Here is a 15,762-nt window from a genome sequence, read left to right as displayed (position 1 = left end):
GCTCCATTAATGGCGTCTTCTGCTAGTTCTTCATCCTCTACAACAACAGGATCAACCTCGAGTTCTTCAATCACTCATGGTGTTAATCCTTCTCTGCTACTTTTGTCAAATATGGTAAGTATGGTTACTGTGAAGCTTGACTACAACAATTATATGGTGTGGAGACATCAAATCGAAGTGATTTTGGTAGCATATTCAATGATCAATTTCATCAATGATGATAATCATGCACCAGATCCTTTTCTTAAGGATAGCTCAGGAAACTTTACAACTGAAGTTAATCCAGAGTTTTTTCGATGGAAGATTTGTGAACAGGCCTTGTTCACTTTCCTTAGTTCAACTCTCTCTCCATCAATCTTGGCTCTTACTGTAGGCCAGAAATTTGGATGAGGAGTTTGGAAAGTGCTTGAGAAAAGGTTTGCATCAGTGTCACAATCTCATGTTCTCAGTTTGAGAGATGAGCTAATGAGCATCAAGAAGGGCTCAAAATCTATGGATTCTTTCTTCCAACGAATTGAAGAAGTCAGAGATAAGCTTAGGGCTGTAGCAGTTTGTGTTGATGAAGAAGAGCTAATCCATCTAGCTCTTAAAGCCCTACTATCAAAATATGATGCATTCTATTCTACAATCAGAATTGGGAATGACATCTTTACACTTGAAGAATTGAATACACTCTTGAATGTTGAAGAAAGATCAATTAAGAAGAGGTCAATCAATTCAGATCTCAGGGATTCTACATCTTTGGCTATGGCAGTCAATCAATTCAGTCAAGGTTTTACGAGAGGAAGAGGCAAGAATGGTAATAATAGAGGTCGTGGCAATGGCAGAGGTGGCAATCAATTCTCTAGAGGTGGTTAATTTTTTTTTTAAAACACTAGGAGGTGGTTAATTTCATAATAGCAATAATCAAGTTAGTGATCATTAATTCACTTCTTTTCCACAGACCAAGTCCAATTCTTCTTAGGGACAGAAAGTTGCATGTCAAATCTATGGTAAAAATGGTCATTTTGCTTTGGATTGCTACCATCGCATGAATTTTGCTAACCAAGGTAGACATGCTCTAGCTAAACTTGTCTCCATGGCTGCAAGATCAATGGTTGCAACTACAAGTGCTAATCAGAATCAAAACTGGCTGACTGACAGTGGTGCTTCTGATCATATCACACCAAATTTGTCTCAACTTTCTCTTGCTCAGCAACCTACAACTGCTAAGTCTATAACAATTGGCAATGGGCAAGAATTACTAGTGACACATATTGGAAATGGTAAGCTAATCACTCCTTCTCACAATTTCTGTTTGAATAACATACTTTGGGTTCCTCAAATTGCTTCAAACTTGTTATATGTACACAAATTATGTCTTCAAAATAATGTATTTTGTTTTTTTGATGCATATCAGTTCTCAATTCAGAATTTGCCTACGGGGAAGGTTCTTTATAGAGGGTTGAGTAAGGATGGAGTCTACCCTATACCTTCTTTTGCCTCTCTGCCTTCCTCATTTCCTTCTCATGTTAGTTCTAGTGGCTTTGTTGCAATGTCTCCTCAGACTTTACTTTGGCACAATAGGCTTGGACACCCTTGTGCAAAGGTTTTACATTATGCTATGTCTCCCTATCCTTTTGTCAAGCTTTCTACTGTTAGTGATATATGTTCGAAGTGTACATCTTGTATAAGTGCTGAAATGCACAAGCCTCCTTTTCATAAACATGTATCAAGTACTGAATATTCCTTTCAATTAGTTCATTATGATTTATGGGGTCCTGCTCCTGTGACTTCTGTTCTTGAACACAAATTTTATGTGATTTTTGTTGATGACTTTACTCGTTTTACTTGGTTGTTTTTATTAAAGAGGAAGTCTGATGTGTTCAAGGTATTCTTGCATTTCAAGTCCTTAATTGAAACTCAATTTATTGCTAAAATCAAGACCTTAAGGTCTAATGGAGGTGGTGAGTTTGTTAATAACAATTTCAAATCTTTTTATTTGGAGCATGGTATTTAACATCAACTTTCCTACCCTTATTCCCCTCAGCAGAATGGTATTGCTGAGAGGAAACACAAGCAGATTACGAAAGTGGATTATCTATGCTTCATCATTCCAATCTTTCTCTTTCCTATTGGTCATATGCTTTTAGTACTACAGTTTATCTTCTCAATAGAGTTCCCTGTATTTTGAACTTTATCTCACCTTAGGAAAAGTTGTATGATCACAAACCGCCCCTTCATGCCTTGAAAACCTTTGGTTGTGCCTGTTACTCTTTTTTGAGGCCTTATCACTCAGCTTTTCCATTTGGGTTTCCATGCTTCTTGTGCAGATAGTAACTTGTTTATCCTCATCCATTCAGATCATGTTGTTTATTTGCTTCTGTATGTGGATGACATTATTATTACTGGCAATCATGGTGCTTTTGTTACCGAGATTATCAGGCAACTTGGTGTTTCTTTTGCTCTCAAAGATTTGGGTCTTTTGAGTTACTTCTTGGGTCTGCAGATTGAGTATACCACTGATGGTATCTTTGTGCATTAGTTTAAGTATGCCAAAGATTTATTGTCTAAGTGGGGCACTCTTCAGTTGGGCATCTATTTTAGGTCTGGTCCTCTCACTCTATCTGTCTATTATGATGCTGATTGGGCTGGGGATCCTATTGATATAAGGTCTATTACTGGCATGATTGTTTTCTTAGGGAATTCTCCCATCACTTAGTCTGCTAAGAAACATTTAGTTGTGTTTAGATCTTCAATTGAGGCTGAGTACAGATCCCTTGCTATTACCACTGTAGAGTTATATTGGCTGAGGATGCTTTTCAAAGACTTAGGGGTTTATTTGTATCATCCTCCCATTTTATGGTGTGACAATGTCTCAGCTCTTTCTTTAGCTTCTAATCCCATTTTTCATGCCAGAACTAAACATATTGAAGTGGATTATCATTTTGTTCGAGAGAAAGTTTTGACTAGGGATATGGTCATCAAGTATATTTCCACCTTGGACCAATTGGCTGATCTGTTTACCAAGAGCTTGCCTTCCCCTCGGTTTCATGCTCTTTCTTTCAAACTCGTGGGGCTTTCTCCCCTTCATTTGAGGGGGGTTGTAAAGGATGGTGTTGCATCAGTTAAATCAGTTCGCAAAGCATCAGTTAACAGACATGCTCAAAGTTGTATCAATGTTGCTTAAATGACTTGTAGTTTTTTCATAGTGTTGTAAACCTGTATGTAGTTTAGGATAAGGCTTGGGTTGTTAGTTAGTTACATTGTTAAGTCCACGTGTCTCTATTCTATTGGATATTAAACAATTCTGTTAGGATAGAGTTTTTGGCACCTAATCAGTTATGATTGGTTATCATATATATGATGTATTACATGTAATCTATACAATACAAGATACATAATTCTCATTTCCTTTCTCTTCTATAATATTCTCTCCAAGAACCACAGTTTTCTTTCACTTTTGAGGATGATATCCACAATTGGTTTATTACATATGAAGTAGGGTTTACCATATATAGCTTGTTGATAGCCCGAAAGACAAAGAAGAATGCAAATATTTCTATTGGGTCAGTAGATAGGATAGGCTTTTGTTGTGTAAGTGGAACAAAGTTACAAAGGATGAATATCTATACTATCATAAGTGTATACATAAATATGATCTATTTGGATACCACTTATTGCTGAAAACTGAAAACGCTATAGTAAAATAATTTTTAAATATGTGAATAGTGTCGTGAGTTTTAAAGAAAAATTTACTGAAATTCGTACTTGTAGGTCCCGTAAACAGTGCATGAGACCCACACAAAAATGCAAACTTACAACTGCCGCAAACGCAAACTCTATCCAAACCTGTCCATAGTGTCTCTAGAAGACTAACTAAACGGAGGAAAAACTAGGAAATGGCACCAAAAAATGATTGAAATTTATTGTGAAGAAGGAGAAAACGTATCTAACTCGGTTACTTACCAACTACCAAGACAAACAACTAGCTATTCATATCATAGTAGAATTATAAAACCAGGTACAGCCAGGGTTTCCCATTTGAAAATGACATGTAAAAGAGTAGATGAATAAGACCGGGGTTTACTTTACATATTCATTTAACACGCCAATGTAGCCGGCTCTCGTGTTTTAGAAAGAGATGTCTTTTTTTATTTATTTATTTATTTATTTTTTTGAGATAAACCCTATATAGAGATGTTCAAAATTTCAAATCGCCCTGCTTACTAACTATAGAGTTATAAAAAAAAAAAAAAAAATGTTTGTGCATAAAATGTTATCCGGTGACTCAGTAAAGATTCTAGGTAGCTAGCCAAACTTGACCAGACTTGAACTTAACTGTTTATTATATGTTCCTATAAAGGAAAAAAAAAAACTGTTTATTATATGTCGTTGTTAAGGGAATTCTCGGCTAACAAAGAAAGCGTCAAGGGATTGGATTCAGAAGAACCCATTAATCCCCAATTTAATAAAAACAATAATAAATGAAAAAGAAAAGGTATAAGAATAGAGTTGAAAAGTATTACTATTAGTGAAGATGGTAAGATTTAGTCTGGTGGGCCTATCTTAATGGGCCTGACGGATAGGTACTGTTTGGTCTGTGTAAAGCGGGACCCACGCTCCCTAAAGGCCCATCATGGACAGACATAGTAAGGGCCCATAGCCCGAAATCTCTATTGCCTGGAAAAGCCTTAAGATCCAATAAGGGAAATGGTATCAGAGTCCCACATTGGAAAGATCTGGAGGTCAAGAAGAAAAGCCACCTCTCCACTGCTATAAAAGGAGTAACTTTCACGCAAATCAAGGTAAGATTAATTGACCCTCTCTAACGCCTTTAAAAAATAACTCAAGGGACGAATTCTAACTTGACCTTCGGAGAACTTTTGGCCGGCACCACACCGGTGCTCTCTAAGGGTTTTTCTCCCGTTCGTTCTTGTTGTGCAGGTTCGTTGACTCGCGAGTACAGTGCGACTCATTGGTGACAATTCTCAACGTCATCAGTTGGCGCCGTCTGTGGGAAAGAACGAGAGACGTATAGTACTTCGTAGATTCCCAGACAAAAGAGTTACATGGTACTCACTCGCTCAATGGCAACCACGAATGACGTTCAGGAAGAAGCCCCTACGACGGCCCTTGAGAGACAGGTCAGGACGCTCGCCGCAGCCGTAGAGCGCCTCACCAAGCAAAACCACGACCTACAAGAGCAGCTGAACCAAAAGAATGCCGCGGTCAGTAACCAAGGAGCGGATCAAGAGGGGAACAGCGCCGAAAGGAGAAATCAGGACGGACCACAGGGGAGTAACGCCCCGAGCAAACCAGTAAGACGGGACATAAGCATCCCTTCCCCGACGGACACTGCCCCACAATCCATCATCGCGGAGATGCAGGCGATGAAGGAGCAGATGGATGTGATGATGAGCGCTCTCAAGGGGCGAGTGTCAAGTGATCTTGACGACCTTGTCAACCGGACTGACTCACCATTCACAGCAGCTGTTAACTCCTTCCCCCTGCCAAATAAGTTCCGTATGCCAAGTATGGATAGTTACGACGGAGTCAAGGACCCTCTAGATCACCTAGAGACCTTCAAGACCCTGATGCACCTTCAGGGAGTGGCAGACGCGATTATGTGCAGGGCCTTTCCTACAACCCTGAAGGGCGCAGCAAGGATTTGGTTCAGCCGGATAGCGCCCAACTCCATCAGCACCTTCAAGGAGCTAAGCGCTCAATTTACTACGCATTTCATCGGAGGACATCGGTACAAGAAATCCACGGCTTGTTTGATGAATATCAAGCAACGGGAAGAGGAGACGTTAAGGGCCTACATATCACGCTTCAACAAAGAAGCACTCTCGATCGACGAAGCCGACGACAAGATATTGGTAGCAGCATTCACAAACGGACTAAAGGGGGGTAAGTTTTTGTTCTCCCTATACAAAAACGACCCCAAGACCATGTCGGAGGTCCTTTACAGGGCCACCAAATATATGAACGTTGAAGACGCACTATTATCGCGAGAAGATAGGCCCAAGAAAAGAGACCGACAGGAGGATTCTCGACAAGACCAGGGGCGGAAGAAAGGAAGGATGGGAGACCGAAGGGAGGACAGACGTCCAAAACCCATGGGCGGAAGGTTCGCGAGTTTCACCCCTCTAAACGCGCCGATTGACCAAGTCCTAATGCAGATTAAGGACGAAGGATCCCTGACGTTCCCAGGAAAGCTGAAGAGTGACCCCAGCAAAAGGCCTAGAGACAAATATTGCCGCTTTCATCGTGACCACGGCCACGACACGGCCGATTGCTACGACTTGAAGCAGCAAATCGAAGCACTTATCCGACAAGGGAAGCTGCAGAAGTTCGTCAACAAGGGGAGAACGGATCAACCCCCACAGGAACAACACCTCCGTCGAGAAAACGAGCGACCAAGACCCCCAATTGGAGACATAAGAATGATAGTCGGAGGGACTGCTGCGGCCGGATCGTCAAAGAAGGCTCGCAAAACATACCTTCGGACGGTACAGAATGTCCAGTTGACGAGCAGACTGCCAAGGATAGCAAACGGAGAAGAACCTATTGTTGGGTTCACGGAAGAGGATGCACGGCGCCTACACCATCCACACGACGATGCCCTCGTCGTCAGCGTGCGGACAGGAGACTACAACGTCCACCGAGTGTTGATCGACAACGGCAGTTCGGCCGACATATTGTACTATCCGGCATTCCAGCAGATGAGGATTGATAGGGACCTGCTAATACCGACAGACGCCCCGCTCGTTGGTTTTGGAGGGAGTAAGGTATTCCCTCTGGGCTCAGTAACGTTACGGGTGACAGTAGGAGATTACCCCCAACAAATCACCAGGAACGTGACATTCTTGGTGGTCGATTGCTCGTCCGCCTACAATGCCATTCTTGGACGACCTACGCTCAACACGTGGAAGGCGTCAACATCAACTTACGCCCTAATGGTCAGGTTCCCAACGGAATATGGGGTAGGAGAGCTACGCGGAAGCCAAGTTGCCGCACGAGAATGCTACGTCGCTATGATGGAGATGCAAGACCAAATCCAGGCCTTGAACATAGAAGAGCACCGAACGGTGGCGGAACCGACAGAGAAGCTGGAGGAGATAACTCTTGACAGTTCCAATCCGGACAGAACAACCAAGATCGGAACGCTTGCCAAACCCGGAATCCGTCAAGAGCTAGTAGCTTTCCTGAGGAGCAATAAGGATGTGTTCGCCTGGAGCCATGACGATATGCCGGGAATCGATCCCTCCGTCATGGTACACAAATTGAATGTATTACCCTCGTTTCCACCCGTCCGACAAAAGAAGAGAGTGTTCGCAACGGAACGGGACCAAGCAATAGCGGAGGAGGTCCGCAAACTCCAAGAGGCAAGCCTCATCAGGGAAGTCTACTATCCCGATTGGCTGGCGAATGTGGTAATGGTAAAGAAAGCGAGCGGCAAGTGGCGCATGTGCGTGGATTTCACCGATCTTAACAAAGCGTGCCCTAAAGATAGCTATCCCCTTCCAAGAGTCGACGTCCTAGTAGACTCGACGGCTCAACACCAGTTACTAAGCTTCATGGACGCTTTCTCGGGTTACAATCAGATCCGCATGCACGAGGCCGATCAGGAAAAGACTTCGTTCGTAACCAGCCAAGGACTATTCTGCTACAAAGTAATGCCATTCGGCCTGAAGAATGCGGGGGCAACATACCAAAGGCTAATGAACAAGATGTTCGCGCAGCAGATCGGGAGGAATGTTCAAGTCTATGTCGACGACATGCTTGTGAAGAGCCGGAAGGAGGAAGACCACCTCGAAGATCTTAAGGAAACGTTCGGTACGCTACGATCCTACAACATGAAACTCAATCCGGGAAAATGCGCATTCGGCGTAACGGCAGGCAAATTCCTAGGCTTCATGGTATCCCAGAGAGGGATTGAGGCTAACCCGGACAAAATCCGAGCCATATTAGAAATGGCACCCCCGCGAAATGTGAAGGAGATACAAAGCCTTAACGGCAAGATAGCGGCGTTAAATAGATTCGTGTCGAGAGCCACGGACAAGTGCCTGCCCTTTTTTCGCACATTAAAGAAATCCTTCGAGTGGACGGACGAGTGTCAGAGAGCGTTCGAGGAGTTAAAGGCATACCTATCTTCACCACCCCTATTGAGTCCATCGCAACCTGGCGAAGAACTTTTCCTCTACTTGGCAGTCTCATCTGTCGCCGTCAGCGCTGCTTTAATTAGAGAAGAGGATAATGCACAGAAGCCTGTATACTACGCCAGCCGGGCGCTCCGCGGCGCCGAAGAAAGATACCAACCTATGGAGAAACTCGCTTTCGCATTGATAACGGCGGCTCGCAAGCTGAAACCTTACTTTCAAGCCCATACCATGAATGTAATGACCGACAAGCCCTTGCGAAGGGCACTGAGTAATCCCGAAGCCGCGGGTCGACTGACGTTGTGGGCAATAGAATTGAGTGAGTTTGACATCAAGTACCGTCCGCGTGTAGCCATCAAAGGACAAGCTGTAGCCGACTTCATAGCAGAGTTTACGCGAGACGAGGACAACGGGGCAGAAGAACCCCCCAAATGGAGCATCTACACCGACGGGTCCTCCAATCGGCGAATTGGAGGGGCCGGCATAGTGTTGCTGTCACCAGAAGGAGACAAGATCGAATGTATGGTCCGTCTCGACTTTCCCATTACCAACAATGAAGCAGAGTACGAAGCAGTGGCGGCAGGACTCGACCTGGCAAAAGCCGCCGGTGCGGAAAGTGTAGCCGTTCATTGCGACTCGCAGGTCGTAACCAATCAAGTAAACGGAGAGTATGAATGTAAGGGGGAAAGGCTAAAGAGATATCTTGATCAAGTGAAGGCGAGAATCAACGGGCTAAAAGCGACGGTCGTCCAAATCCCCAGAGGAGAGAATGAGCTCGCCGATCGCCTAGCCAAAGCCGCTTCAGCAGAACATGTGACGACACCGGGTAATGTACTTTCCTTTGTTCAAGTCTTCCCACTAATAGACCCCGACAATATGCAGGAGATACGCTCCGAAAGAAACTGGACTACACAGATAACTTCATACTTGAAGGACGGGTTACTGCCCCAAGAGAAGGAGGCAGCGAGGAAATTAAAAGTCCAAGCGGCGAGATTCGTCTTGATAAAAGACATTCTTTACAAGAGGGGTTTCTCCCGTCCTTACCTAAGATGCCTCGGGGTTGAAGAGGCAGACTACGTAATGAGGGAAGTACACGAAGGGATATGCGGGAACCATTCTGGGTCGCGGTCGTTAGTGCACAAACTGGTACGAGCTGGGTACTACTGGCCGACCATGCAGAAGGATGCCGAGTCTTACGTTAAAAGCTGCGACAAATGCCAGCGGTTCAGCAATTTTATCGGACAGCCGGCTGAGGAGCTCACACCCATGACGGCTCCATGGCCGTTCGCTCAATGGGGACTGGATATCATGGGGCCTTTCCCAACATGGGGCCTTTCCCAACGGCGGTAAGGCAGCTCAAGTTCTTGGTAGTGGGTATTGACTACTTCACAAAATGGGTAGAAGCGGAAGCCTTGGCCACCATCACAGAAAAGAACATTAGAAGTTTTGTCTGGCGGTCCATCGTATGCAGGTTTGGTATTCCTAGAGTCCTTGTCTCGGACAACGGGAGGCAGTTCGACAACGGCCACTTCAGGGATTTCTGCACACAGCTAGGAATAAAAAACCACTACTCATCACCCGCCCATCCTCAGGCCAATGGCCAGGTTGAAGTCACGAACCGATCCCTGCTAAAGATTATCAAGACTCGGCTCGAGGGGGCAAAGGGGATATGGCCCGAAGAATTACCGAGCATACTTTGGGCGTACAGGACGACGGCTAGGACTCCGACAGGAGAGACGCCATTCCGACTGACATACGGGAATGAGGCGGTCATCCCCGCAGAAGTTGGCCTCACAAGTTACAGGGTTCATAACCATGATGAAGGCAGGAACGACGAATCAATGAGGCTACAGCTGGACCTGATAGATGAGGTAAGGTCGGCCGCGGAGCAAAGGATCGCAAGATACCAGGAACGCATGGCCAGACATTACAACTCCAGGGTCCGACACAGAGACTTCCAAGTGGGAGACCTGGTACTCAGAAGGGTCATGGGCGCAGCTAGAGACCCTACACAGGGAAAGCTCGGCCCCAACTGGGAAGGACCTTACCGAGTCACGGCATGGAAAAGGAAAGGAACATACCACCTGGAGACTACAGAGGGGGAGAAGCTACTACATCCATGGAATGCGGAGCATTTGAGGAAATACTACCAGTGATAGTAACACGGCGAACGGCAACCAATTTCCATTTGGCTTTTTATTAACTATTTATAAGTTTTCTTTAACATGTGTTTCTTTGCTACAATCCAGTCGTGCCTTTTTTAAGCCCAAGGGGGCAGGCACTTTTCCTTTACGCAATTAGAAACAAGTATGATTTTCTGTCTACTTTGATGTCACTACAATTGTCCTCAAATTGAACGGATGCTAGTTAAAAAGTCCACAAAGTGGACGGATCACCTAAACAGGTGAATAATTCTACATGTCCGTAAAAGTGGACGGTTAATACGCCACTAAGTGGACGGATCACCTAAACAGGTGAATAATTCTACATGTCCGTCAAAGTGGACGGTTAATACGCCACTAAGTGGACGGATCACCTAAACAGGTGTATAATTCTACATGTCCGTCAAAGTGGACGGTTAATACGCCACTAAGTGGACGGATCACCTAAACAGGTGTATAATTCTACATGCCCGTCAAAGTGGACGGTTAATACGCCACTAAGTGGACGGATCACCTAAACAGGTGAATAATTCTACATGTCCGTAAAAGTGGACGGTTAATACGTCACTAAGTGGACGGATCACCTAAAAACGGTGAATAATTCTACGCGTCCGTAAAAGTAGACGGTCTATACGCCACAATGTGGACGGGTAACCTAAAACGGTAAATAATTCTACATGTCCACGAAATGGACGGATCATCAAAACGGTGAGTATTTAAACAAGTCCACAAGTTGGACGGTATGGCCTCCACAAAGTGGACGGACCTACGTAATTCAATACTTCCATAAGTTCGAGGTATTTATGCCACTAAGTGGACGGATCATCTAAAAAACGGTGAATAATTCTACATGTCCATAAATTGGACGGTTCAGCCAAAACGGTGGGAAAATTACATACATAAATAAAGCGGACGGCTCCAAAACGCCCACGAGGTGGACGGACAACATGACTATATAAGTCAGCAACAGCTTTTAAAGTGGACGGATCAACAGATTAGCTTATGCAAATCAACACTTAAAATCAAACATTGTTCAATACAAAATCAAACTTTAAACAAACCGTCTACAAATAATTAACTGTATATAAAAGGGAGACGGATCCTCCTAAACAATTACATGGGTTACTCTGCTTTCTTGGGGTCGGCAACAGCGACCTCATTCGGCGGAGCGGACTCTCCGTCACCCTGAGCTGCTTCTTCCCCAAAGAGGTCCTCCGTATTTTCGGAGGCGACGGGCAGGGCAGAAGTCTGATCTTGGTCAGTAAGTGTTATCATGGACACGTCCAGATCTGGGTAGGTCTTTTTTATCTGACGGAGCGCATCGTCAAAGCCTTGAAGGAACGATCCTCCCAGCTCCTTCAACAAGGACTCGGAGTTGCGATATTCGCTGACGGCGTCGTCCTTTGCATGACGGAGCTTTTTCTTCAGATCTTTCACCTCGTCCGCTCTGCTCTTCAAGACCTTCCCAGCTTCTTCCGTCTTCTGTTCAAGCTCCTTTCTTGTATTCTCAGACAGTTCAAATTTCTGCTCCATGGTGGACTTCCACTTGTGCAGCTGGCTAAGCTCTTCTTCCGTCTTCCCAAGTTTTGACCGTACCCGTTCCAGAGCCGCTTCACGGTTGAGGCAACGGTCCATCAAGCCCTTCATCATAACCAAGGACTGAAATAAAGAAAATTAGAAGTGTTAAAAATGAAACTAGAAAGTGAACGGACATACACTGAAGGATAATGAAAAGTTACCTGTCCGACGGCAAATAACCCCGTCTCTCCCATCGCCTCCGTCGAGTGATTCCCCAGATCCTCATAGTCCTCTGCAGAAAGTATGGACGTAAGCTTTTCCAAAGCGAACTTCGAATCATCACGAAGAAGGGGAGGGGGCTTCTCCTCGCTGACGGGTGGAGCATGCATTAGGCCCTTACCGGCCCCCTGTTTAACTTGGTTGACGGCCTTAGGGCCCTCAGCCATCAAGCCCACGATGGGCTCCATTGACACCTTTGGCTGCTTGTGTGGACGGTCGGACTTTGGTGGCTGCTTCCTCTTGCCCGATGACCCCGGCACACTGGGAACAACGATCTCACCCGTCTTCTTTTGCTCGACGGCTAGAGATTTTATCATGGCTCTTCTCTTGGCGTCGTCCATTTCTGCAATACAGGACGGATGATGATGTTCTCTCAAAAGTAAAATTTCAATTTCAAGGGTAAAAGTAGACGGACTCACGTTTGTGTATTCTTTCGTCGTAAGCAATGGCCTCACGGGTAGGTTCTGGACCGTCACAATACCAGTGTATTGTCTTTGGATTCACTAACTTGGCCCAGGTCCTTTCGTCCGGCTTAGCTTTTCTACAAACCTTTTCAAGGAAACTAAATTCCTCGAGGCTAACCTGCGGGCGCCCTCTACCTGCAAAGAGAGACGGTCAAAATACGCACATAATAGAGGACGGGTGTATAAAAAAGGAACAAGCAAGACGGGTGCATACGCGCTTGGTTTATTATCCCCCAAGTTGTATCGACGGGCATGTACTCCGTCTCTCCTGGACGGTTCATCCACCTGTCACCCTCCAGGAAGAAATAGCGACTCTTCCAGTCTCTATTTGAGTCTGGGGTCTCAAAGATGACCTTCAACAAGGGACTTCGACTAGCAAAACGGTACAACCCCCTTGATCTATCAATCTCATCTGGACGGTAACAGTGAAGAAATTCACGGACCGTCAGTCTCCTTTCTCCATTCGACATTGCGCCATAAAGAATCTCCATTGCTATGAAGACCCTCCAGGCGTTTGGAGAAATCTGGGTGACGGACAGTCCCAGGTAATGCAAGAGTTCCCTATGGAGTGTAGAGAGCGGGAACCGAAGTCCAGCCTTCAACACCTGCTCGTACACTCCAACACCTTCTACTCCGTCATAATAACATCTCTCCGACACGTAGGGAAGACGGATCGGGATGTAGTCTGGTATCTGAAAATTTGTTCTAAAGGTACTGAAATGTCTCTCCCGGATGACGGATGTGAACCTATGCACTATCCACTCTGGTAACATGATGAACTGCCTTAGTCCATCAGCACCTACGACGGACTCCAGTGCTTGATTCCCGTCAGGACCCTCTATCTCAATTTTCTCCACATCCTCACTTGTTGAGGACGAAGAGGATGCAGACGGACTCCTATCTTCGCCTGGACTATCTTGGTCTTTATGACCGGACGGGTATACATTCTCGTATTCCGTCCCGTCACGAACCACCGATTGGTTACTTGACGCACTAGACATTTCCTACAATTAATGATGAAACCTAAGACTTGACGGGTTTAAAAACATTGACGGGTATATTAAGCCTAACAATATTGCTTGGTCGAAAATGTAACTTGAATATGAAATTAAAGTAAATACTTACCACACCTGACGGAGTAATGCTGACGGTTGTGGTAATTGGTGGTTACCAGTGCTCGACGGACTTCTCTGGCAAGGTTGACGGTTCTCTCTGACAGACGTTTTCTGTTTGGAAATGCGAAAATGAGAGATTGAGACGCCTCATATATATAGGAGATACACGGAAGACGAAGCGACGCTTCGATCCTATACAACGGCCAGTCAGAGATTGACACGTGGCATGCTAATAAATGCTAACCTGTCTGCTCGCATCAGTAGATGGTAACCGTCGACTATATGAAACCGTCTGAAACTGCAAGATACCCGTCATCCTATCTGACGGTTAAAGATCTGAAACCGTCATACATTCTGACGGTTGTGTCCGCCTATTACTTTAAATCTTCTGTTTCACGGATCCATTCCGTCATTAAAGTACCCGTCATGCCCCTACATTAGGATCGTCACCCCATTGATCCTTGGAACAGACGGACCATTGGGGTGAAGGGGGCAACTGAAGATGGTAAGATTTAGTCTGGTGGGCCTATCTTAATGGGCCTGACGGATAGGTACTGTTTGGTCTGTGTAAAGCGGGACCCACGCTCCCTAAAGGCCCATCATGGACAGACATAGTAAGGGCCCATAGCCCGAAATCTCTATTGCCTGGAAAAGCCTTAAGATCCAATAAGGGAAATGGTATCAGAGTCCCACATTGGAAAGATCTGGAGGTCAAGAAGAAAAGCCACCTCTCCACTGCTATAAAAGGAGTAACTTTCACGCAAATCAAGGTAAGATTAATTGACCCTCTCTAACGCCTTTAAAAAATAACTCAAGGGACGAATTCTAACTTGACCTTCGGAGAACTTTTGGCCGGCACCACACCGGTGCTCTCTAAGGGTTTTTCTCCCGTTCGTTCTTGTTGTGCAGGTTCGTTGACTCGCGAGTACAGTGCGACTCATTGGTGACAATTCTCAACGTCATCAATTATATATATATATATATATATATATATATACATACATATATATGTATATATTAGTGGTGGAGTTAGGATTTCAACCTAGGGGCAAGATTAAATAACACCTCGATACTCATTATTATGATCATGTTTCTTCATAAGCTCAATTAACTACATGTACGTGTATATATATATATATATTTCATATCATCTAAATAAAGAAAACAAAAATAATCAAATTATAGTAAATAATAATAATAAAATAATCTAAATACATAATGTTGAAATTAAAATAAATTGAGAAAATAAATTAATGTAGGAGCGTTAGGAATATAATAATATACCTATAAAGTTGTATTAATGTTCCAGTGCCTTGAATTCTTTAAAAAAATGTTGTAGAATTAAGCATATGTTTCTTTATTTGTTTAAGTAGTTAAAATTTAGATTTATAGAAAGAGTCTTAGTGAGCGTTTGGTTTCGGCTGAAACCAACGTTCACGTTTTCATTTCACGTTTCCGTATCTTTTTTTTTTTTCAACTCATGAACAGTAAATTTACTGTGTAGAGACAAAAATTACTGTTCATATACTGTAGCAGCACTGTTTATGTACTGTATCAACACTGTTTACACATTAAAAAATTAAAAATGGGTCCCATAGTATTTTTCACACATTTAAAAATTATTTTGCTACAGTATTTTCAGTTTTCAGTTTCAGCAACAATAAGTTCAATCCAAACGGACCCTTATATCAAAAGAACCAAAAAAATACCTCAGCACATGAATTTCATTTAGGGCAACATTAGATAGGCACCAAATTGTAATTATCCTTATCGATTTTTTTCTATTCATTTTTATCAATTTTTTAGATAAACACAAAAATTTAGTTGTTGTTATCTTTTATTTTTACCTTCACTTTTTTTTGCTAACATTGCACATATATTAAACTTCATTCTCTCAATTTCTCCTCCTTAACTGTTATTTTCAATTTTTTCTCCATAACTTTTTTATTTTTGAATAGGAACTTCTCTGTTACTTTGAGTTTATGTGTAGTTTATATTTTTTTTCTTTTTGATATTTCATTTGAGTTACTTTTTATTTGGTCTTTATTACATCTGGTTGGTTATTTGATCTTCTTGGGTA

The 15,762-nt window shown here is 43.8% G+C and overlaps 2 protein-coding genes across 2 annotated transcripts; one reads left to right on the top strand and one right to left on the bottom strand.

Moving 5' to 3' along the window:
• Positions 1–9: 9 nt before the first annotated feature.
• Positions 10–858, top strand: LOC115973616. Its single transcript, XM_031093872.1, has 2 exons — positions 10–320; positions 450–858. Exons 1-2 carry the CDS (start codon positions 10–12, stop codon positions 856–858), a joined length of 720 nt encoding a protein of 239 aa, XP_030949732.1.
• A 10,570-nt stretch (positions 859–11,428) lies between these two features.
• LOC115973615 lies at positions 11,429–14,417 on the bottom strand. The gene is made up of 4 exons (XM_031093871.1): positions 12,782–14,417; positions 12,523–12,702; positions 12,046–12,446; positions 11,429–11,965 (listed from the first exon to the last, which is right to left on the bottom strand). The coding sequence occupies exons 1-4, from the start codon at positions 13,566–13,568 to the stop codon at positions 11,429–11,431; spliced, it is 1,905 nt and encodes a 634-aa protein (XP_030949731.1). The 5' UTR covers positions 13,569–14,417.
• Between the last annotated feature and the right edge of the window lie 1,345 nt (positions 14,418–15,762).

The sequence above is a fragment of the Quercus lobata genome, unplaced genomic scaffold (genome assembly GCF_001633185.2).
Source record: "Quercus lobata isolate SW786 unplaced genomic scaffold, ValleyOak3.0 Primary Assembly Scq3eQI_1841, whole genome shotgun sequence".
NCBI classification, from domain to species: Eukaryota; Viridiplantae; Streptophyta; class Magnoliopsida; order Fagales; family Fagaceae; genus Quercus; species Quercus lobata.
The sequence above is the reverse complement of the archived record's forward strand: the minus strand, read 5'-3'. Positions and strand labels throughout refer to the sequence as shown.